Source organism: Cuculus canorus, chromosome 15 (assembly GCF_017976375.1).
Source record: "Cuculus canorus isolate bCucCan1 chromosome 15, bCucCan1.pri, whole genome shotgun sequence".
NCBI lineage: Eukaryota > Metazoa > Chordata > Aves > Cuculiformes > Cuculidae > Cuculus > Cuculus canorus.
Genome location: NC_071415.1, coordinates 3,579,381 through 3,603,238, shown reverse-complemented (window position 1 = coordinate 3,603,238; position 23,858 = coordinate 3,579,381). Strand labels below are relative to the sequence as shown.

Below are 23,858 nucleotides of genomic sequence, written 5' to 3'. Positions count from 1 at the left end.
TTTAGCGATTATATTATTAGCACTGTTAATTTTGCCATGTATATTGTGATGCTTGCAGAATATGATTAGCAATGCATTTAAGCGGGCTTGGCAAATATAATTAAAAGAAGGGGGAGATGCAGGGCTCAGCGATAGTAGGACAAAGCTGTTTGACACATCACTAACTTAAGGGAAAGAACATGTCCTTGGGCTGACCTTCTAGGGAGGAAAACAACACGATAAGCAGGTGTAACACAGGCAAGTTGAAGCTAAGCCAGCAAGAAGAAGAAAACAAGAATTTAGAAAAACAGGGCATGTGGTCATGTAGTACAAAATTAGCATTAGCCAATAATATCATAACACATATGGTAAACAACAGTTTTATACCAACAGAGTTTTGATGTTCTTAGCACAATAGCTCTAGCAAGACTATAAAATAATGTGTAGCCTCTTAATAAAGGTCTCCATTTTGCCACCTTATTAGAGTCCGTCTCATCTTTCATTCCTGCACCTGTCACATCATATCAGCTCCTATGATGTAAATCCATGCTAATTCAAAATTATTACCCCTCCACGTCAGAAAGAATCTTATGTTGGTGAAAAAGTTATTACAACATAAGGATCTGGAGCAGTTGCTAAATAAGGCCAGAGAAAAAGGAAAAAGAACACTGATTACAGTACATAGCTTTGGGATAAGTTGCAAAATTTGGGAGAGGGTGGTCTTTGTTTGAGACAAACGGTACAGAGATTGTGAATGTTTTGACAAAGGTTGAGCATTTTTCTTCTTGTTAGAAGGAGGTGCTCATGCAATTGCAATCACAAATTAATAAATAATTAATATTGCTTCACAAGGTGCATGCCTCAGTTTACCTATTTGACTCATCAGCATTTCTCACAACATTAAAGCCCATCCAATTCCACCCCCGGCCATAGACAGGGACACCTCCCACTGGATCAGGGGCTCAAAGCCCCATCCAATCTGGCACGGAACACCTCCAGGGATGGGGCAGCCACCACTGCTCTGGCCCAGGGCCTCCCCACCCTTACAACAAAACATTTTTTCCTAAGGTATCATCTCATTCTCCCCTCTTTCAGGTCAAACCCGCTCCCCCTTGTCCCATCCCTGCACTTTCTGATCAAGAGCCCCTCCCCAGCTTTCCTGGAGTCCCTTTCAGTACTGGAAACTGCTCTAAAATTGCAGACAACGTCTCTCTGATAGCATGTTTTCTTTAAAAACAGTGTTTTCCATACATTCTTTGTTCCTTGAAGATGATAACATCTTGTTTTCCATGTGATCTGTGCCGAACAGTTGTCTCTTCTTCTGTAATCACTTGTTTAACCTACCTTAAAGCCAAGGCCAAGCACAAAGCTGAGCCAGCTCCCAATTAACAAGAATTTTGACTGTTTCATAAAATCAAAATTAGACCTTGGGGCATTTTCGGCATTACTGGGACGATTCCCATCGGCTCCACAGCGACTCCAGCCCGTACGGAGCGGGGGCAGCTCCCACCCCTCATCACCGCCCCACATCAGGGGCTCCGGTATGGCCTCGGTTCTCTTTATTCCTCCCGGGGGCCGCCAGAGCAGGCCCCTGCGCCGCCGCCCACAACCCTCACGCCGTTCTTTGCGCCGCGGCAGTTGCTGCCAGGCTCCTGTCGGCCCGCGACTCCAAACGACCAGCGCTACCTCAGCATGCCTTCACGGCGCCCTGACCCGGCCCCTTATAGCACCGCCCTTCTGCGGCGATTGGTCCCGCTGCGGTGCTGGAGGCGGGGATTGCTCACGTGACGTAGGACGACCCATCGGGGCGCAGCTTCTCTGCGGCGATTGGTCCGCCCTGCCCACGTGACCCTACGTGCCGGCACGGCACCGCCCCTCGGGGCGATTGGCTTGTTAAGATCACGTGATCGGACCTGTCGGGACACCGCCTCTTCACGGGGATTGAGGCGGGGCGGTGCCGGCGGCAGCGTGGATTTGTCCGTCCTTTTCACGTGACTCGGCCCAGCCCATCGGAGCGCCGCTCCTCCACGGCGATTGGACGGGTGGCGACAGCGGGGATTGGTCCGCCCTTCTCACGTGATCCAGGCCGGCCGGTCAGGGCACCGCCCCTCCGTGGTTATTGGGCGCGAGGCGCACGGAGGCGGGGGGAGGAGGCATCCGCCCTCGTCACGTGACACGTACCTCCGCCGCGATTTGGAGCGGCGATTGGTCCGAGCTCATCACATGATCCGCACGCCCGTCACGGCCCCGCCCCTTCGCAGCGATTGGGTGCGAGGCGCGCGGCGGCGCGAGGGCAGCGCCCCCGGCACGTGACGCAGGCGCGGGCCCTGAGACGGCCTGGGCGGCAGCGGTAGCTACAAGAGCGGCCCAGCCCGACCCGACCCTTCTTTTCTCCCGCCGTCCCTGTCTCTCCCCCGTCTCCCCCCCCCGTCTCCCCCGGCCCCGTGGTATCGCCGTGGCGTGGGAGAAGCGGTCGGAGCGCGGCCCTGCGGGCGCCCCTCGCGTTCCTCCCCGTAGGGGCCCGGGCCCCGGTGTTGACTGTGTCCGTCCCTCTCCGCAGCGCCTGCAGCCCGAGATCCTCCGTGTCCCGGGGCTACTGCCAGCGTCCTCCGCGGCCGCCGGTCTCATCCGTGCCGGGAGGACGGCGTTTCCCGGAGCGATGGGAACTCTGCCATAAGGACGGGCGAGCCTCGGGCGGAGCCATGGCGGAGCCCCACAGGGTGTCTTTCACCACCCTCCACGGCCCCTTGAGCGGCAGCTTCCTGAAGAGGTCTCGGAAAGATGATGGCGAGCAGCCGCAGGATGCCGAGGCAGCCGCGACGGCCGTGCGAATCACCCTGACCCTCTTCGAGCCAGATCACAAACGCTGTCCAGAGTTTTTCTACCCGGACCTTCTCAAGAGTTGCCGAGGGAAAATAAAAGGTGGTACCTCGGGAGACAAGGTGAGTGCCCTCGGGGCCTGTGCGCAACCGTCGTCGGATTGGGAGATTCCGGGGGCTTAGTCTTTCACATCCTCTAGTTTGGAATTGAATTGATTTGGGGTATGTGGCTTGCAAGAGCAGGTTTGAGGAGCTTTACCAAAGATCATCCAAAGCAGACGCGTGGCTGTGTCTTCATGGAGACCTACTGCGCTGCGTGTGAATATTTGCTCCTTGGTGCCCAACATCTCTTGCGGTGGGGTTGATGTGGCGCTTCCAGGTGTTGCCTGACAACTCTGTTTGCCCATTGAAAGCTATTTCTCAGGACACAGCTTCATGCAAACTTCTGTAGCATTTGAACATCGTCCTACATCTGTTTTTCTGTGAAAAGGAGAGTTGCTTGGACTTTACTCATTTCTACTGTCACTCTTCAGAACCGTTCAGGATCAGTTGATGGCTTACGCTACTTCTTTGTCTTTTCTCTTGAGAGTGGGGAGAAGCAGAGACAAGGGACAGGAGAAGCCCAGAGAGCACTCAAAACCTTGTGATGCTCTCGGAGCATTAGAACCACAGAGTGGTTTGGGTGGGAAGGGACCTTTAAAGCCCCTTCAGCCCAAACCCATGCAGTGAGCAGGGACATCTCCTGCTCCATCAGGCTGCTCAGAGCCCCATCCAACCTGGCCTTGAATGTTCCCAGGGATGGGGCATCTCTCACCTCTCTGAGCAACCTGTGCTGGTGTTTCACCACCCCCATAAACAATTTCCTACTTATATCAAAGCTGAGTCTCCCTTCTTTTAGTTTAAAACCAATCCCCCCTGTCCTATTTCTACAGGCCCTGCTAAAAAGTCTTTCCCCATCGTTCCTCTAGGCCCCTTTAAGTACTGAAAGCTGCTCTAAGGACTCCTGGAGCCTTCTCTTCTCCAGGCAGAACAATGACAACTCTGTGAGACTCTCCCCATAGCAGAGCTGTTCCAGCCCTCTGATAACTTTTGTGGCATCCTCTGGACTTGCTCCAACAATTCTGTGTCCTTCCCATGCTGAGGACTCTGGAACTGGACTCAGGGTTCCAGGTGGTGTCTCACTAGAGCGGAGCAGATGGGGCAGAATCCCCTCCCTCGCCCTGCCAGTCCCACTGCTTTGGATGCAGCTCAGGACATAGTTGTGTTTCTCGGCTGCTTGTTGCCAGCTCCTGTCCCACTTTTCACCTGCCAGCACCACCAAGTCCTTCCCCTCAGAGCTGCTCTCCATCCCTGTAGGGATGCTGGGGCTGCTCCAGCCCAGGTGCAGGACCTTGCACTTGCCCTTGGTAAACTCATGAGGTTCACACGGTCCTCCAGCTTGTCCAAGTCCCTCTGGATGCCATACACCCTTCAGGCCTATTGCCTGTACCACACACCTTAATGTTGTCCACAACCTTGTTGCGGGTGCACTGGATCCCACTGTCCCATATGAAGATATTAAACAGCGCTGCCCTAAACACTGCACTGAAGGTTGATTTTTCTGACCTTGGGTCTGGGTGTGCTGGTCGTGATGGATTTAGTGCGTGTGGGTTGGTGGAAGAGGCAGGATTGATCCTGATGGTTTTGTCTCTTTTATCTTTGCAGAAGAAAGACCTCGCTGATCCCTTTAATGATGACGAAAAGGAAAGGCATAAAGTGGAGGCTCTTGCCAGGAAGTTTGAAGAAAAATACGTATGTTTTCTTTATTTATGTGATCTTATCCCTTGGAATGGGGAATGCTGTTCAGCTCTCAGCCAGTAGTGTTTAATAGACATTGGCTCCTGTGTTCCTGTTCAGCTGCCGTCCTTTATCTTGGCCAAAAAATGCATTTTCCTATGTTCCTTTTCTGTCTCAGGGCTGTAGACCAAGAAAATAGTTCACGTGTGTTCTTAAGCCACAAACCAGTCTGATTAAAGTGAATGACATTCTCATTTGTGGTGGCAAATGACTTACCATAATTTATAGAATTTAATTTTCTTCAGCAAAAATTTATTTCCAGGCCTTTTGGCTGTGGCATGATGACATCCACTCAGTCTTTAAGTACGATGGCCCTATGAGCCTGTTGCCTTCAGGGCAGTGCAGTGCTGGGTAGCGTAGGAGACGCTGATCTCTCTTAGCTGGTTCCTTGCTGTTCTTCCTCTCATTTTACTTCTGTAGATTGCAATAAAACCACATTCTGTTTAATAACCAGCACTTTGGGATAGTGTGGCCTTGTGATATGAATTTGATCTATCAGTCACCCCAACGCATTCCTTCTGTGTGTGCTGCAACTGGCACCGAGTCTGTCATGACTGTAGAGCCATTACAGAAGAACAGTCCCTCTGTGCGCTGGCAGAAATGTTCAAGGGTGCAGAGCCAATTCAGCATGAAAGCAGCTGGCACAAGGTCCACTTGTCTGTCAGCACAGCGCTTTGTTCCATTTGGCTGCACCAGTTTTGGTTCTGTATGACAAGGACTAGAGTTGGATTTACTGTATCCTCAGGTTATAGTCTGATGTGAGCTTGCACTGGTTTGGTTCAGTGGCTGCTCCTCAGGGCAGAAAAGCTTCCCACCTCTCTTCTGTCCTGGAGCCAATGCCAGTGTCTTCCATCAGGGCCATCTCTGTGGTAACTGGAAAATAAAGATGAACATGCTGTCAATCTTTTATTGTTTAGGGCAGCAAGAGACGTAGAAAGGACCGTGTTCAGGACTTGGTTGACATGGGGTATGGATACGATGAATCTGATTCCTTCATCGATAATTCTGAAGCTGTGAGTATGGGCCAGGTGGGAGGACGTTCCCAGCAGCTGCCTGGGGGGCTGAGCTAGCCCTGGGGCCACAGACTGGTTGTGAGCCGGGACGGTGCCTGGGCTGGGAACCAAAAGATACTGGGGCAAGCGCATGTGGGAGAATGCTGGTCAACATGAGCACCCGCAGCCCCACCTGCTTCCAGGTAGCACAGGGCCCACACCTTTCTCCGAGCTGCTCAGCTACAGAATAGGGTAACAAAGTACACAGCACCAATCATTTATTCTCTGCTATTTCTAGTATGATGAGCTTGTTCCAGCTTCTCTTACTACAAAGTATGGAGGCTTTTACATCAACTCAGGAACACTGCAGTTCCGGCAGGCATCTGAATCTGAAGATGACTATGTTAAAGAGAAGAAGAAGAAGTGTCCCAAGGTGAGCAAGCCAGCTTTCTCGAGTCAATTTCTCTGCTAGAGCTTGGAGGGTTTGCTGCATGGCAAGTGAGACTCTGCTGGGAAGTAGATGCTTCTCTTGGCTTGGTGATGTCTGTTCAAGAGAACCACATTTTCCTAATGATGAAGCGAGGTGGCTAAAAGGGGGAACAGCCAGAGCGCTTGGTGTCCCTTCACCTCCATTGATGGGATCGTCTGTAGTGTAAAGGCTTGGTGCACTTTGAAGTGTTGCAGACAGTCCACACTGGAACCACAGGGAAAGATGCCTGGGATTGGCGTTGATCTGTCCAGTGGGGAAGCAGCTCTTCTCAGATTCTTGGGAGAGGGCCCCAAGTGACTCTGAGGGCACGGACAATATCGTTGGAGTGGCTTTGATGGTGACTTGGTTTTAACCATCTCCAGAAGCGGAAGCTGAAAGATGGAGGGGAAAAAATGAAGAAGAAGAAGAAAGATGATTCTTATGACAAGGAAAAGAAGTCCAAGAAGTCCAAATTTCCAAAAGCTGGGTAAGGACAAGGGAGTGCTTGTTGCTTGACACCTTGTGTCGGCATTACAGGTGGTGTTTGTTGGGCTGTGGCAGTCCTGTTGCGGCAGGGGGTGGCTTGAGTGTGTGCTGCGACAGGAGAAGCCTATTTGCTTCCACAGGAAGAGCATCCAAACAGAGAGGGGTACAGCTAGCTGAAACTTTGGTGTTCCTTGGCACCAATGTTGGGAATGGATACTGGAGAACCTGAAGCAAAGGAGAAGGAATTTCCTAGGCAAAAAGCGTCAAGCTGCTGTCAGGCTGACTCTCCTGTGTCAGTTCCTCTGCAGTAGTAGTTTGTGGCTGAAGGGAACTGGGAGGAAGATATTCTTGTCTCTCTCCCTTCATCATGTCTTCATTTCTGTTCTCTTTCCTCTTCCATACTTTGTCCACAGCTTTACAGCATTAAATGCAAGTAAAGAGAAGAAGAAGAAGAAATACTCTGGCACCCTCAGTGTCAAGGAGATGCTGAAGAAGTTTCAGAAGGAGAAGGATGCTCAGAAGAAAAAAGATGAAGAGCAGAAAGTGGCTACTCCTTCACCAGCAGAACCTCTGGCTCCAAGGGAGGCGGAGGCGATGCCCGACCCTTTGCTCTCCCTTTTTGGTCATGCCAGTGATAATGATCTGCTTCAGGCAGTGACAGCTGTGGACTCATTAACAGACCTAGACCTGGAGCGGCTCCTCAGTGAATCCCCAGAAGGGAGTCCCTTCCCTGATGGGGAGGATGGGAGTGATCCTATTGGGATGGGCTTGGAACAGGATGTCAGGCCACCACCATCCCTCCCTGAAGGCCTGCCAGCCCCTCTGGAGAAACGCATCAAAGAGCTGGCTCAGGTATGGCAGCTGGTTGCGCGACAGCCGGATTGTGTGGTTGCTGGAGTAGGGAGAGCTCTGCAGGGTTTTTGTTGCTTCACCCAGAGACAGAGTTTGCTCCAGTGGCAGAGTTCCACAGGGCCACCTGGGATCACTCCTTGGTGTCACCCAGTTTTCTTGTGGGACCATGTAACTTTCCTGAATGCCTAGGTTTCAAGTAGTGTCCAAGTCCTTGGTGTTGAGATCTGCTGAAGGGAACACTCATTATTCTTCATGTCTGTATGGTTTCTCTAGCTCTCTTGGCAAAGCAGGACCCTAATGCAAGAGGTAATTTCCACAGTCAATTTAACAAGAATGAACTTAAAACGGGTACTAATGAGGCTGAAAGACAAATTTCCCTGCAATGGTTTTAACGTGCTGTTAATGATCACGACAGGGTCTGTGACTCCGTGTGTAAAAATCGGTGGGTGCAGCCGAGAAGCATTCCCTGCTCTACAGTCAGGGAGAAGGCATGAAAAGCCCTGTAGATGGGGCTTGAGGATTCGTTAGGACTGTTTCTGTGCCCCACGCAGGCACTGAAGCACGGGAAAAGTTTGGCATAATATGTGTTGGAGCCATATCCCTGGCAATTTGAGTTCTTTCCCCGTCTTTAACATCTTGGTGTTGGGGCACTGTTTAGGGAGTGGGATATATTGGAAGGGCGATCCCACGTCTTTCTCCTAGCAGTTCCTCCTATGTCTGTAAGACTGTGGGACTCGCCCACCTTCTCCAAAGTGATGTGATCTGCTTTGACTCTTGGCATGGCTGATGTTGCCCCAGGAAATAAAAGAGAATGGGCTCTTCATGGATGTTTCAGTTCGCTGTTGGGGCTGTTAGCAGAGAACAGTGAAGCAGCTGTACTTGAACTGTGTTGACTAAAGGAGAACATTAGGGAGGCTCCCAGCATATCAAGTTAACCATTCTGTTGTTGTGAGGTGGTGCAATGGCAGACTACCTGTAGGTTTTCCTGCTGTGATTTTCTTGCTGCTCTGTCTTTCGTTGCTGATCTGTGTACGTTCAGAGAAGAAGCCCAGGAAGAGAAATAGAAGATGTAAAGAATGAACCCTCTGGGCTTTGGGACATGAGTTATGTGGCATGTGGGAATGAAGAGGTGCCACGGCTCTGTCCAAGAGCCAGATCTCTTCCATCCCAGGCAGTGGGAGCATCTCCTGAGTTAAACGGAGCCTCCAGACCTTTCTTCTTCTGCTTGAAGTGATTGAACTTCAGCCTTCTTCTTTCTCAAAGGATTTTCCAGTGGAGGATTCTCTTTAGCATTGGACCTTCTCCTTTGCTATCCCAGCTGCCTGTGACCTGCTGCTGACAGAGGGGAATGTGCACCCTCTGGGCATAAATTAATTGCTTATCAGCCTCTGCCTTGGAGTGTTAAATTGCAGGATTTCAAACTTGTGCCCTTCTCTCCTGGTCTCCTTTCCCATGTCAGGAATCACTAACATGATGTGGTGCCTTGTGGTGACTCCCAGATTTGTTTGCATTCCCACTCAGAAGTGACTAAAAGCTTTTGGCAGTTTTTGACTCTCTCATTCATCTCTTGGAGTTATTGTTCCTGGGTGTGATTTCTAGGCAGTACTGAGTGTGCTGCAGTCACAGCTCAGGAAGCCTCCTGAGTAGGAGGGTTTTTAGTTTCTGTGATGTTGATGGGAAATAACCCATCCCCTCTGGCTGCTTCTCTTTCTTTTGATTTCCTGGCTTAGTGCCCTGCAAAGCCTGGCGATCAGCATCCCAGACCCACATTAAACACTATTAGGGTGAGTATTCATGTTTAGGGAGAAGCTCTGTGCTCGTGTTACTCAGTCTAACAGCTCTAATGTGAAGTTAAAACCATGCCCGAGCACTGTCCCTTCTCCCAGTTGAAGCAGGGCAAAGGGACCAGTTGCCACCAAGCCATCTCCTTTTGCCCCATTAAATGGAGGAAACTTCACTCCCGTATAGTAGCTCCAAGGCACTTGACTCTTGAACATTTGGACAGGGCAATCCAGAATGGGAGAATCTGTGGGCAGGACATGGTCTTACCACTTCCAACAGCAGGATTGGAGTTGAACTGCAGATGTGTAAGAGAGGCCGACACAATCTCTCTTCTCTGCTTTTGGCCCATCTCCAGCAGGAGCCAATGCAGGGTTTGGTGGAACAAATCTGTGCCTTCTGTTACTGAATTTCTGAAGTGGTTTGAAGAGCGCTTGCTTGTACCTGTCTGTGTCTGTAAACTGATGGTGACCTGTGTTACTTGCTGATTTCCAGGCTGCCAGAGCTGCAGAGGGAGAAGGCAAACAGAGATTCTTCACTCAGGATATCAACAACATCATACTGGAGTAAGTGCCACCTGGAGAGTAGAGTGGGAAAGAACATTAGGCAGAACATTTTTGGTAAATTCAAGAGCAGGTTTAGCAGGAGTTGTAGAGGTGTGCTTGTACAGGTCCTCTGTGCAGGACATGCTTAGGTTAACATGGAATCCTAGCGATGGTTTTCAGTTGAAATACGATGTATAACTGTGGTAGGAGAATGTTGGATGGGATATACCCAGGCCTCTTCTTCTCAAGATGGTGCTTGATATCCGTATACTTAAAGTTTGTCACTTGAGCAGCAATTGTTGCTTGGTACAAAAACAGTAAATCTCTCCCTGTCAGAGATGCCAGGCATGTTTGCTGTTTAAGGTCTCTGCTATATGCAATACTGTATAGCTGGGCTAAGGCTGCTGCGTCCAGCTGGCTTTCTCTGCAGACTGGAGGAACTCCATAGCTGCTTCCTGTTTTCACATGTTACGGAATGCCTGTGTTGCTTCACGCAGCTGTGAATCATGGCTTCATTCTTCTTCAGGTGTCTGGAGAAGGCTGATGAGCGCACATGGTTTTGTGATCATCACAGTGGAGTAATGCTTACACAGAGGCTTTACTTTCATTAAGGTTCATCAGGGCACTTGAAGGGAATTGCCAAAGGCAAATTTGGGAGTCTGTTTCCCTCTTATTTCAGGCAGTGATTATTGCCTTTTGGCATTCCAGTGCTGGCTGTGCCAAGTGTCCTGATCTGTTGTCAGACCGATAACTTTAAATACATTCAGACAATAGATTTATATGAATTTGCTGTAGAATCACTTTGGGGTTTGTACACTCAAATTATTGACATGGACAGGTGGCTTAAACAGCTTCTCTCTTAAGGCTAGTGTGACTGTGAGGGTGGGTTTGGCCAAGCCCAAGGGATGAAGTTAGATTTTCTGTTACCTGAGTTGGACTGCTATAGCATCTGATGTACCACTAAATATTTCACTGGGTGACAAACTGGCTGGGTGGCTGAGCCCAGAGAGTTGTGGGGGACAGAGCTCAGTCCCATTGGAAGCTGGTCACATGCAGCTCACCCAGGGCTCGGCCCTGGGGCCAGTTCTGTTTAATATCTTTGTCCATGATCTGGGTGAAGGAATTGAGTGCTCCCTCAGTGAGTTTGCAGATGATACCAAATTGGGTGGGAGTGTCCATCTGCTGGAGGATAGGAGGGCTCTGCAGGGGCACGTGGACAGGTTGGATCGATGCACCCAGGTGAATTGTATGGAGTTCAACAAAGCTCAGTGCTGAGTTGCACTTGGGTCACAACTACCCCGTGCAGTGCTGCAGGCTTGGGGAAGAGTGGCTGAAAAACTGCCTGGCAGAGAAGGACTTGGTGCTGGTCATGAGCCTCTTACTCCAAGAAGAACATTGTGGGGCTGGAGTGAATCCAAAGAAGGGCAGTGGAGAGACCCATGACTGTTTAACCTGGAGAAGAGGAGGCTGAGGGAAGATCTCATTGCTGTCTACAGCTGCCTGAAAGGAGGTTGTGGTGAGCTGGGTGATGGTCTCTTCTCCCAAGTAACAGGGCATAGGATGAGAGGAAATGGCCTCAAGTTGTACCAGGGAAGGTTTAGATTGGATACCAGGAAGAATTCCTTTACTGACAAAGTGGAAAAGCCCTGTCAGATGCTGCCCAGGGCAGTGGGGGAGTCTCCATCCCTGGAGGACTTAAAAAAACGTGTGGCCGTGGCACTTTGGGGCAGGGTTTAGTCTAGTTAGCACAGTGGGGTTGGGCTGATGGTTGGAATGGGTGAGCTTAGAGGACTTTTCCAGCCTTAATGATTCTGATTCTGTAAGTGGTGTGACCTCTCATCTCATTGACTGATGCTTCTGCACTGCAGCTGCTGAGAAGAACTTCAGAATAGATGAGGCTGCCGACATCCTTTAGTGATTTTTCTTTTTACTCTGAAACTTGACTAAAAGGCATCATTTGGAATAAAGGGCTCAAATTTGATTCTAAAATCTAAAAAATCATCATGTTGTTTGGCTTGTACTTTGTCCCTCTCTCCCTGCCTCCAGCTGCACAGGCTGCATCAGAACTGGTTTGTTGTTGCTTAGAGGGGCTGGAGCACCTCCCATATGAGGACAGACTGAGAGTTGGGGTTGTTCAGCCTGGAGAAGAGAAGGCTCTGGAGAGACCTTAGTGCAGCTTCCAGTACTTAAAGGGGCTCCAGGAAAGCTGGGGAGGAACTCTTGATCAGGGAGTGCAGGGAGAAGACAGGGGAGAATGGTTTTCAGCTCAAAGAGGGAGATTGAGGTGATATCTTATGGGGAAATGTTTTGCTGTGAGGGTGGGGAGGCCCTGGCCCAGGTTGCCCAGAGAAGCGGTGGCTGCCCCATCCCTGGAGGTGTTCAAGACCAGGTTGGATGGGGCTCTGAACCCCCCGATCCAGTGGGAGGTGTCCCTGCCCATGTCAGGGCATTGGATCTGGATGGGCTTTAAGTCCTTTCCAACCCAGCCCATTCCATGATTTTTTTTATTCTGTGATGATTAGGGAACCCCTGCCAGGTCCCTGCTCAGCAGTGTGTTTGTTTGTTCTACAGCATAGAACTGCAGACCCGGGAGCTGAACAGCCAGATACGGTCAGGGGTGTATGCCCACCTGGCTGCTTTCTTCCCATGCAGTAAGGACACTCTGGTCAAGCGTGCCCGCAAGCTTTACCTCTGTGAGCAGGTGAGTGGATGCAGCAGCACTGTCCCATCTCATGTGTATGTTTCTCCTGATCTCTAGAGCATGATTTTCTCTGCCTGGTGGGGTGGTGGGCTCCATGGAGCATGGTTCAGGCACCGCTTCTGGTGGGGTGGATTCAGACGTGGCTGGATTTCTCCCTGCCAGGTTTGAGTGTCTTGGCTGGAAGAAGCCATATGGAACTTGGCTCTGTTCTGTGCTGTGCTCTAGGGTGGCCGATGGAAGGAACCTCTGCAGAAGCTCAAGGAAGCCATTGGAAGGGTCATGCCAGAGCAGATGGCCAAGTACCAGGAGGAATGCCAAGCCCATACTCAGGCCAAGTTTGCCAAGTAAGCTCCTCATTCGCTTGCTGCACATCTGTAGCTCTCTCAGCAGGCTCCCTGTGACCTCTAGGCTGCTCTCTTGAAGTTTATCACCTACTTTTCTTCTGTAGCCAAAAATTGCTGATGGGCATTCTTTGTGCTATGGGAATGCTGACTGCAGCAGCGTTGATGGGACTGGAGCTTGGCTGAAATATTTCACTGCTCTGTGTGTGGTTTTTTAGGAACATGGCAGTGTAAGAGCAGTGAGGCTTATGGTGTCATACACAGTAGTAGATGTCTTAATTGAGCACTTGGCTCAGCTTGCTCTCTAAGCAGGAGATTTAGGCCCCCTTCCTGTGTGTGTTATCGCTGACTACTGAGACCTGTGTCCCTCAGAGATCCCTTCTTTGAATCTTCAGGACAGTGACTTCCACATTATCGTTGTCTCCGTTTTAGGATGCTGGAAGAGGAAAAGGACAAAGAACAGCGAGACCGAGTTTGTTCCGATGATGAGGAGGATGAAGAAAAGGGAGGGAAGCGTGTCATGGGACCGCGAAAGAAATTTCAGTGGAATGATGAAATCAGGTTTGCATAATTTAGATATTAATTAAACCTGTAACTTATTCTGTGCAGTTGGAAGAGAAGCATTTCAGTATTTGCACTGTATTTTCAGAGCAGTGCTGATCATCTGTAGTCACAGCTGTCTCAGAGGTTTGTGGCAGGCTGTGCTGGTTATGGAAGCCACTGCTGCAGTTATTAAATCTCACCCTTACATACATTGCAAAACAAAGCTGATTTCAGGGACAAACCAACTCTGAGAGAAGGGCTGAAAAGCCTCTGTGCAGAAGCCAAAAGAGAGGGACAGATCTGCAGGGGAAGAAAGAACTCTGCTGAATTGCTGTAGTCCCACTGGCTGGACTCTCCACAAGACCGGGTTCTAGTGGTGAAAGCATCTAAAGTGAATGGGGGTTGCTGCCTCAGGCCTGCGAAAAGAGGGAGTGCTGGGAGAAGGAGAGAGTGGCAAAGGATGAAATGGGAATTACTTCTGCCTCTTTTTTTCATCTTCTTCTGTAAGAAACTGGGGTGTTGCTGCAGAGATGGCCGATTCGTTTAGAACAAAGCAGGCTTCGCTTCCTGCCTCCTTGTTGCCTCTCAGCACAGAGGTCTGCAGAGACGTTTGGGTCTGTGGTTGTTGGTGACGCCTGTGATCCTGGCACTGGTTTATTCTCTCTGCTGTTTCAGGTATTAAAATGGGAAGGGGGAACAAGGCTTTACTTCCCTGATGCATCAATGTTTGTGCAGACATGGAGCGAGGAATGTGCCTTTGCCTCCCCTTTCTTGTGGAGGTGGTGCAGGGTCGGGTTTATTGGCAAGGTGTTGTGCAGAGCCAGGCGTATCTTGGCGTATTTCTCCAGTCCTGGATGCAGAGAGTGACCTCCAACTGGGGTGAATAAATCTGCATAACTATCTGTGAAATCTTCCTGTTCCTCAGGGAGCTGCTTTGCCACTTGGTGAAGATTAAGTTGGATGGTTTTGACCTTGACAAGAATAAGGCTCAGTCTCTTGAGGATTATGTGAAGACCTTCCTAGATGGAGAGGTGAAGCCCCTTTGGCCCAAAGGCTGGATGCAGGCCAGGTGAGCAAGCATCAAGTTGTACTCCAGGGATTCCCTGTGCTAAGGGACCTCAGAAAGTCACTAGTGCTCCCCCTGCTCAAAGGATGGCCGGCTTCCAAGTCAGATCAGGGTGCTCAGGGCCTTGTCCCATGGAGCTTAGGAAATCTCCAAGGATGGAGATAACCATGGCATCTCTGGGCCCCTGTTCTGGTACTTAATCATTCTTCATGGAATCTTTTCTCCTTATTTCTAATCAGATTTCCCCTTTATGCACTGAATTGAACATTCTCTCTTTTGGCTTTTTGCTGTGCGCCTCTGAGAAGGGTCTGGCTCCATCTTCTTCATGCCTCTCTGCACCCTCCACTCTTTAGATAGTGGAAGACTGCAATTAGACGTCTCCTTGGTCTTCTCATTTTCTGGGCAAACCCAGTTCCCTCCACCTCTCCTCTTATGTGTCCCTGTTCCTCAGCCATCTTGGTGGCTCTGGGCTGTCTTCAGTTTGTTGACATCTCTCTTGTATTGTGGGGACCCTGACAGTGGATGATGTATCATGTGACCTCATGAGTGCTAAACAGTAAGCACTTGGACTGCTTGCCGTGCTCTTGCTAATACCTGCCAGGATACAGGTCTCAGCAGCTCACCCTTGCAGCAGTGGTTCCTGTTCAACTTGCCCACCAGGACCCCCAGGTCCTTTTCTGCATGGCTGCTACTCAGCCAGCTGGCCCGGCCTGTGTTTCTGCATGAGTTTATTCCATCCCAGCTGTAGGACTTTGTGTTTGCCTTTGTTGAACTTAACGAGGTTTGTGTTGGCTGTTTTACTCCACCCTCTCCAGGTCCCCGTGAATGGCAGCCTTGCCCTCGAACATGTTCTACCCCTTCCCTCCATTTTTATATCACCCTCAAACGTCCAGGTTGCAAATGATGACGTTGACCAGTTTTGGCCCTCTAATGGATGCGACTGGCAGTGACAAGGTAGAACTGGGACTGAGGTGAGGCTGACCAGCCTATGGTTTCTTGAATCTGCATTGTGAAGGATCTCTTTGTAACCTGTCTCACAAAGGACAGGTTTTTCAGTCAGTTTGGGAAGTCTTCCCTAAACCCTATGGTATTCCCAAAAGAAGGCAAAGCAGAAAGTTTTAGGTGCTTCAGGCTTGCACTGGACATGTCAGAAAGCAGACTAAGCACGAATTTGGTGTGGTTTTCTTTATAGTGGTGTCTTCACTGCTGTTTCCTGCTCTTTCATGCCCTCCATCATCTGTGCCATTAATCTGGCAGTTGCAGAGTGCCTTACAAATTGCCGAGAGGCATTCTGTGGGGACTTGCATCAGCTCCTGGCCTGCTTGGATTTGCTCAATAGTTTTAAAGAAAGGACAACTGTACAGTCTTACTGCTGGGATCTCTATCTCTTTGCATTTAAAGAGCTGAGAACTGCCGTCGTCTTCTCTCTGCCGAATTTGTTTTTGGGGTTTCCTGGGGGATAAAGGAAGAAGTAGGCATCAGTTGTTATGAGCAGTGAGTATGAGTAGTGCACGACAGATTGAGTGGCGCATGACAGATCTGTTTGGAAAAGTCCGTGGCCATTTATTGCAGTTGCATGTGCACAAGACGTCGTCACGGGCTGGGTTGTAGTGTGTTTCAGTGTATGGGAGCTGAATGATGGCATGAAGAGGTGGGTGCGGATTCCTACTCGGTTAATGAAGATGTTAGCCGATTTGGGGGCTCAGCTTGCCATCTTTTAATAAACCTTCTCTTGGAATAAAAGGAAATAAAATTCTTTCCCCCCTAGGTTGTAGGTGAATCTGTTCTCAGGCACACAAACATTCACCTAAGACATAGTGTAGAAGAGACTCTCAGTGAAGTTAACTGCAGAATGACTGACTGGAGGCAGTTTTCCTCCTTGCTTTCCAGTGGCTCAAGGACAGTGGTTTCTCCTGCTGGACACGAAGTTGAACTCTATGATCCGTATGAGTCCTTTCTAACTTGAGATATTCTATGATTCTGTGACATTTTGATTTAAAGACAGAGGGCAGAGTGACAGCCACACAAAAGGGTTGGGGAGGGATTGGCAACACTAGGAGAACTGTAAACAATTTTATGGACAAGTCAGCTCGATTCACTGTCATCGTGATCACAGAAGTTCATCCTTAAGAGGAACTTGAAGATGGACAGAGTAGCAACTTTGAGTGTGAGTTCAGAGGCGCCCTGGTCATTATTCTGCATTCTCAGTTAGCACTAAAATGCGATTAACAGAATGTAATGTTAAAATAAGCTTCCTTTTTAAAAGCAAAAGGATGTCAGGAGTCTTTATCAGGCCATTAATAGCAGACAGGAAGCGTATTCTCTCTGCCAGTACTGAAGATGTAGTAGTTATAAGCTTCTCACCCTGACATCTAAGAGTGCAGCTGAGTGGCAGCTGGTTTGGGTGAAACAGTGTTTGTGTGAGATTCTGGTTTCCTCAGCCTTAGTAGCAAAGGGGTTTGGATGAAGGTCTGTCTGTTGGTTGTGGTTGGTCCGTCATTACAGAACTGGTGGTGCTAATTTCAGAAGTCTGCTCAGCTGTTTCCTGGGGATGCAGAGGTTATGGAGACATGCAGTGTGCAGAGACTTCTCATATGTGTTGCTCTATTGAGGCAGGACAAGTTAATCTTTCTCTTGAAGTTGGTGGAGAGCTCTTGTATGATCTGCCAGCTCCTGGATGATCCGTGGCAGCGGTAACACCCAGCCTGAATGTATTTACTGCCTCTCCAGTTGGCTGTCAGCTTTTTAAGGTGGCAGAGCTTTTTCCTTAGTTATTGTCCAACAGCCGTCTCAATGGCCTTTCTAGCGCCTGCAAGCAAAGCTCCCCAGAGAAGAAATTGTGTGGGGGAGTTCAGCAGGATTTTTCTAGAGGAGGAATGAATATTTGTTTGCTCTCTGTGGTTTTAATTTCATTAAGTCCCCTGCTGTATTGTGCAGCTCTGTCTCCAGTGATCCCAGCTACTCTACTGGGTCTTGCTGGATGTCACTTCTCATTGCTCTCTTCCCTTCTTAGGACACTGTTTAAGGAGAGCAGGCGTGTACATGGACACCTCACATCAGTCCTGTGAGTATCGCGCAGCATTCCTTTGGAGTGATGACTGGTGAACTCCATTCCTTGGGTCCTGGGTGGATCGTGCAGGAGCACCTGAGCTTGCTCGACTCCCATCAGATAGTCTGGCACTGCGTCATTTGGGAGGCCTAGGGAGAGGAGTTGTTTGTGTGTGCCATCTCCCAGCAACAGCCTTCCTGAGGTGCTTTAACCTTATAGTAAAATCAAAGACAAGAACTTTGAAGCCAGATTGCCTCCTGGCCTTGTTCAACAGGCTGGAGTCAGGCCTCTTTGCTAGTCCCCAGGTGGCAGACCAAGGTAAAGTCGAGTGTGATGCCAGCACTGTGATTATCGCTACCTGTTCAGTCAGTCCTTACTGGATTCTGGATTCCCTCTTTCTTGTTGCCCGGTTAAAGGAGGGATACGTTGAGCTCAAGCTAGTGAAGGTGGATGCAAACAGGCTGATGGGTGGCAAACCAAGAGAGCCATCGGAATCCAGCTGGGCAGGTGCTTTAATGCCAAAGGGTCTCATGGATCTTGCTGGCAATCTATAATAGATGATGATATGGATTTAGGCTGATGTCTATTTGACAGGCAGTCCTGGTCTTGGCACTGAATTAGCAAGGGGAAGTGTGAGTGAGTATGAAGTAGATTGTAGAGTCGTGCTTCCCTCGGCCCTTTGTTCCAGCAGTTCAGGGATGTCTTGTACCAGAGATCGCATCTGACCAGACCAAATGATCTATTTTCCTTGAATTTGGCAGATGCTTTTTGCGTCCTTTACTTCTGGGAACCTAAAAAGAACTGTGTAATTTCTCTCTAAACCAGTCTCTGTATTGGTTTCTCTCTGGGTGTTGCTGTAGTGAGAGCAGCAATGGGTTCCTGTAGTCACTCCCAGCCCTGTGGCCGGTGCAGGGTGTGTCCAAGGGCTTTCACTGCTCTGCTACCATTTCAAGACTCTGTTCCACTCCCTAATTCATTCCCCTGTGTGGGAGCTGGAGCTTCTTAGAGCAGCAACCAAATGTCATACGGTTTTGAATCCTAGCAACAACACCTGCTGCCTGTGTTCCCTCGGTTCTTTGCAAAAGGTTCAGTGGATCATCACTAAGAGGGCCCAAGTGTCCTCCCTAATTGGATGTTTCCCTGCAGGCATTCAGTGAGCCATGTTTCTTTTGTCTTACTCCAAACAGGACGAAGAAGAAAGTTATAGCTCCTACTAAGGTGAAAGTGAAGGTGAGTTCTTTGTTTTCTGGTTCTCATGGTTGTCATACACTGAGAGTGAGTTGTCTCACATGTTAAAATCCAATGTTTAGATCTTGTATCTATACATTAGGTACAAAGAAGTTGAGCTGTGAAATTGCTCTGGTCAGTACTGGGCTAGGAGAAAACAACAGCAGCTAAAGCAGATGGCAGCAGCAGTCGGGGGAGGGAGGCAGGGGGCTGGCAGGCACAGATCACGCCTCTTCTGCCTTTAGTCCCGAAATCGGGAACCTTCCTTTCCCTTTTCGGCAGTAAATCCTGCTTCTGTTCTGACTCTGCCTTCTGTGATTTTGTTCCAGGAAACTTCCTGTAAGCCAGAGAAAAAGGTGTCAGTTTCTGTTCCTTCAATGCACACAAGCAGCACCTTGGCTCTGTCTTCAGAGCCCCAGGGAGGAGCTCTGGGCATCAGTGCCCAAACCAGAGACCTCTTGTCCTTTGCAACAGCCCAAGCAGCCAGCAGTACTGGTGCTTCTGCTACCTTCATGGATGACTCCTTGGATGAAGACTTAATTCATAATCCCACTTCCTCCCTTGAAGCAGTCTCAAAGGAATTGACTGTGCTGAACAGCAGAGCAGGAGGAAGCCCTGACTTTACTCTTCCTGGAGCTCCAAAAGCTCCACCAGAGAAGATCTCAAATCTTGCGTCCTCAGAGGAGAAGAGGACGTGTCCGAAGTCCAACCCTTTCCCTACATCATCCTCTGGTTCCCTCCAGTCTCCTCTAAATTTCCTGGCTGAGCAGGCCCTGGCATTGGGCCAATCTTCTCAAGACAAAAAGACAGAGAACTCTAATTACAAAGAGCTCTCCTGCCAAGCCTCCCCCAGCAAAATCCTTCCTGATGCACACCAGGCAAAGCAGAAACACCACAGCCTGGTCCGGCCAAGCCACGGGCCTCAGACCTCCACCCCAGTGCCAGTTTCTCAAGCAAAGGTCTTTCACTCAGGCAGCCAACTACAGAAAAACTTCACCTCCCCAACTCCGTTTGTCAAACTGCAGAATCCCAAGTCCTCCCCGCTGCCCCAGCGCTCCCTCATCCAGCAGGTCAAGTCATCAACCAAAGCTCAGAGCTCCCATTTGTCTGCATCACCAGGCAGCTCCCAAAACTCTAGCAGCTCCCACAAGATCCCAGGCTCATTGTCATCATCTCTCAGCTACACAGGAAAGCACTCAAGTGGCTCTAGCTCTTCAGGACAATCTTACAAATCGCCCTTCGTTTCTAGCTCCCTCTCTAAGCATGGGGCTTCTTCCAGCAGCTCCTCATCTGGACCTGCAGCAAACCAGGGCTCCTCCTCTGGAAGCTTGGTGCCAAGCATGCAGACCCCATCCTCAGGCCAGGTGTCCAGCCGCCCATCCTCAAGCTCCTCGGTGAAGAAGTCGCCTGTTTCACAGAAGCTGACTCTGGTGGCACCTCCTGGAGGTTCAAATGGAGATTCTAGCGGGGGCACTCAAGGAGTGGCCAAATTGCTGACCTCCTCCCTAAAGCCAGCGGTTGTTAGCAGCACCGCATCTTCTACCTCTGTGCCGGTAAGCAGGGCTGTGCTGGACTCGCCTAAAGCCAGGAGGATGCGTGGCACTCTGTTGGGCTGTCTCCTTGCTTGTTCAGGCCTGCCATAAAGTGATGCCTTCAAAAGAATTTCCTGAAATTCTTGAATTACTCTGGCTCTTGGCTGCTTAGGCTGGGCAGTCCTGGCCTTTGCCGTGGGCTTGCGCCCCAGAATTCAAGCTTTCATTTTCAGCTTAACATAACTAAGCAAGACCCTGTTCATGGGGATGTAATGTCTCATGAGGACTCTGGAGTTACCCGTACAGACTTATTATTTAGCCGTTGTATTTAATGGTAGAAGGGCCTTAATTTTCATCTGTAGGAAAAAAGTAATTGTTCCCGACACTGTTGTATTAATTTGTTGTTGGCTGCTTGTCCCTGCCGCCTTGTGTGGTGTATGAAAGGAGCAGGGCAATTAAATTAATAGGTTTAAATAGGCCTGCAAACGGTGGACTGCTCAGCCCATGCACCTAGTCTGTTGATGAGATAAAAAGCTGACAAGCTTTCCCCAGTGGTGTGTCTCTTCATGGGAGAGACCTCACACAACGTTCCTGTGTGCAGGGGCCCACCAAACCTTGGTGCCTTCACATGTAAGCAGTGATGTGCTGCTAGGAGTGAGTAGAAAAGATCCTCCCTGGAACTTGCAGGCAATGCATAAGCTTTTCCTCTGCCAAATGGAGGCATGGGTCCAGAGTATGAAAACAACAGAAGGAAATCCAGTATGGTCACATTTAGAAGAGTATGGCATCCAGCAGCAGGATTGCCAGTGCTCTGGGCACATAGAGAGGGCCTTAAGATTTGGCAGCTCTTGGGCCCTGGCTGGGAGGATGCTCCTTGCAAGGAGGTGCTCTTGAGTGCTCTATGTTTTGCAGTTCTTTGAGTACGAGTAACGCCATGGCTTGTGTTTGCCGCTCCTGACTGACCTTTTCCATTGTTTTTCAGAAAGGAACTAGTGGAGCTGTGCTGCTAACAAGTTCTTCCTCCTTAAGTGTGCTGGCTCCATCCTACAAGTCCAACAATCCAAAGCTGCCAGCTTCCCTGAGCTCTGCCCCGTTAGGTATTATCTCCCCTATTCATTCCTTCCCTCTTCATGTCATCTCCTTCAGTTCAGACTCCTCCCCAAAACCAGGAGTATCAAAAGATGCAATAGTTACGGGACCTGCTCCAGGAACTTTCCACCACAGCCTTGGCCACAGTGAGTATCCTCCTGGCCATGTGTGCGTGTGTTACTTGTGCCTGTGCTGTCAGTTAACCAGAACGCTGATGCTCTGCTATATTAACCCATTGCAGACCAATCCATCTCTCTTGCTGTTGCTTCATGCTGTAGTTCACACATTTATATCTCCAGCAGTTGCACTTGGAGAACCTTGGGCACATCCCTATAGCTGAAGTCCCACTGCCTGGAAGCTGAACTGTAGGCTTACTGCTGCAGCTCCTCTGCTTGTTTCTGTCTTCGATGTGTATTTGTTCTTTTTTTTCCCCTCTCTTTTCTTTGTTTTTCTCTCTAGGTCTTCTAGCTGGCTTGCACGCCAGCCCTCACCATGCAGCGCCACTCCCACACTCTGCCCTGTCCACTCATTTACCGCAAAGTTTGCCAGGTAACTTGTCAGATGGTCATGTTTGTCTTCCACATCGCGAGCCATCCTGTATCTCAGCAGATACTTCCTCTAGGAGTGAAAGCAAAGTGGTTGTCCACGTTGGTTAACCAGTGCAGTCATTGCTAAAACTTGTGGCCGCCCCAGGGTACAAAGCGAGGTGTAGCCTTCTGCGTCCTTCACTGTTTAGTCAGCCAGGGCAAACGTGTGCATTTCTGAAAGGATGAGCCCTCAGTGCTTATAGCACGTGTTGGTTCCTGGAGGTGCTCAGCTTTGCTTGAGTCGTGGTGAAGAATTATCCTGCCAGGATTAGAGCTGTGCGTGTTTATGCACAGTCTGCAGATCTGGTGACCTATATAAAATGTGCCAGACCAGAGCATCTTGCATCTATGCAAGGAGCTGATTGCCTGCACCTCCTTCACAATAAGTTTGTACTGTAAATGGAGTTGTGTTACTTGGTGGTGACGGTGTGATGAGTTTGCAGTTAAGCCTGTTCTGCGCCAGTTTGACACCTGCAGAAGCAATGAATAAAAACAAGAGATTCCCAAAGAACTTCTCTGCTCATGAACAGAGTCTTGCTGCAGGCTGTGAGTTTCTGTAAATGCACTGTAGAGGAAGGAGAGAAGTAAGGGGGATCCATGCAGCATTCAGAGAATTGAAATGCAAGGCCAGCAGATGGAGCTGATCTGCTTCAGGGAGTTTCTTGCCCTGTAGTTAATTGCTCCTTCGGCTTTCTTGAGCAATGGTTCTTTAGCGTTTCAGTGCAGCTCAGTGCTGCTGCCTTAGTGCCTGCTCCTGTGTCATTGTCTTACTGGGCAATACATGCCTGATTGAGGAGTGGTTTGTAGAACAGAATCATAGAGGAGTGGATGTGCTAGCTGATGTTGTGGCACTGAGGGTGATAGATGTGTGGGGAACCTGCTGAAGCTCCTGTGGCCTCCCATGGCAGTTGTGGGAAGCAGTGCCTTGTGCTGCTCAGCGCAGTGCTTGTCTGCTGAAGAAAACTGGTGAAAACTCAAGGATTTGCTGTCTTTGCTTTTACTGCAGTTTCTCTGAGGTGAGTGGTCACGCCACTCCCCTGTGGTAGAGCAGAAGGAGGTGCCAGCAGCAATCCCTGGTGTGACCCTTCCCTCCTGTCTGTAAATTCACAGTTACTGGAGGGCAGGGTGACTGATTTTGGTTGGAACCTGGGTTATGAAATGTGTTCTGTGCTGCTGAGAAGGAGTTTTCTGTCCCATTATTTGAAGGAATTTAGAGCGGTTGCTTCACTGTTGCTTATAGGGTTTATAACCAAAGAATGATGGCAGGATGTAGTGCCAGAAACGGCGAGTAGACAAAAGGTGGCTGGGAATAAGTGAAGAGGAACTGACCATTAAGACAGCTTCAGCAGGGACCTGCTTTCTCACTTGGTATTTTCACATAAAGATTGGAGATTGAGCCTTGTGCTGTCTCCTCTGGGAAGATAATCAGCTGTGGTGTTTTATAGAAGAACACAGGAGATATTTCAGTGACCACCATTGTCTTAAAATGGGTTAATTTATTTTGTGGCATAACGTGTGGTTGGCCGCATATGCAGGTGGCTGCAGCCGCATCGCTCTGTCTGAAAGCTGCAAGGACTCTGCTGTGTTGGTAGGGTGCTGCAAATGCAAGGAATCCTTGACGTCTTCAGTGAAAGTGCTGGCATTCATCAAACAGCATCTGTGCAAGGAGTGTTTGGTGCTTGCTTGTGTGTTGTCACTGTTGCATCTGCTGGTGGAGGTGCCTGTGTGCTGGTGCTGTTGCGATGGTTCTGACTGCTTGATTCAGGAATGTGACGGGCTGGGGCCGAGCTCTTGCATGGAATGAACTGTCCTTGTGGGGAAGAAGCTCTTGCTATGCTGCCTGGTGCCACTGCTGCTTAACTGCACGTCTCACTATACACATTTGTTCATTCATAGTCTGGTGGTTCTAATTGATCCTGGAGAACCTCTGCTTTCTTAAAGTTCCTTCTTCCTTCTCTCTCCAGTG

General features: G+C 49.5%; 1 protein-coding gene across 7 annotated transcripts in view; it reads left to right on the top strand.

Moving 5' to 3' along the window:
• The first annotated feature begins 2,383 nt into the window (after positions 1-2,383).
• Positions 2,384-23,858, top strand: part of UBN1 (ubinuclein 1) — a 26,263-nt gene continuing 4,788 nt past the window's right edge. For 2 of the 7 annotated variants that reach the window (XR_008452358.1, XM_054080107.1), the window contains exons 1-16: positions 2,384-2,921; positions 4,503-4,589; positions 5,552-5,647; positions 5,925-6,059; positions 6,479-6,582; positions 6,995-7,433; positions 9,708-9,778; positions 12,329-12,458; positions 12,684-12,802; positions 13,232-13,360; positions 14,268-14,411; positions 17,422-17,472; positions 18,645-18,687; positions 19,014-20,237; positions 21,199-21,451; positions 21,765-21,854. Coding sequence is in view for 6 of the 7 variants with exons in the window: in XM_054080107.1 (XP_053936082.1) it covers positions 2,682-2,921; positions 4,503-4,589; positions 5,552-5,647; positions 5,925-6,059; positions 6,479-6,582; positions 6,995-7,433; positions 9,708-9,778; positions 12,329-12,458; positions 12,684-12,802; positions 13,232-13,360; positions 14,268-14,411; positions 17,422-17,472; positions 18,645-18,687; positions 19,014-20,237; positions 21,199-21,451; positions 21,765-21,854 (3,355 nt within the window). In the remaining variant the exon portion in view is untranslated. The remainder of the gene's footprint in view (positions 2,922-4,502; positions 4,590-5,551; positions 5,648-5,924; positions 6,060-6,478; positions 6,583-6,994; positions 7,434-9,707; positions 9,779-12,328; positions 12,459-12,683; positions 12,803-13,231; positions 13,361-14,267; positions 14,412-17,421; positions 17,473-18,644; positions 18,688-19,013; positions 20,238-21,198; positions 21,452-21,764; positions 21,855-23,858) is intronic. The other 5 variants (XM_054080108.1, XM_054080109.1, XM_054080111.1 and 2 more) reach the window with 5 other exon arrangements.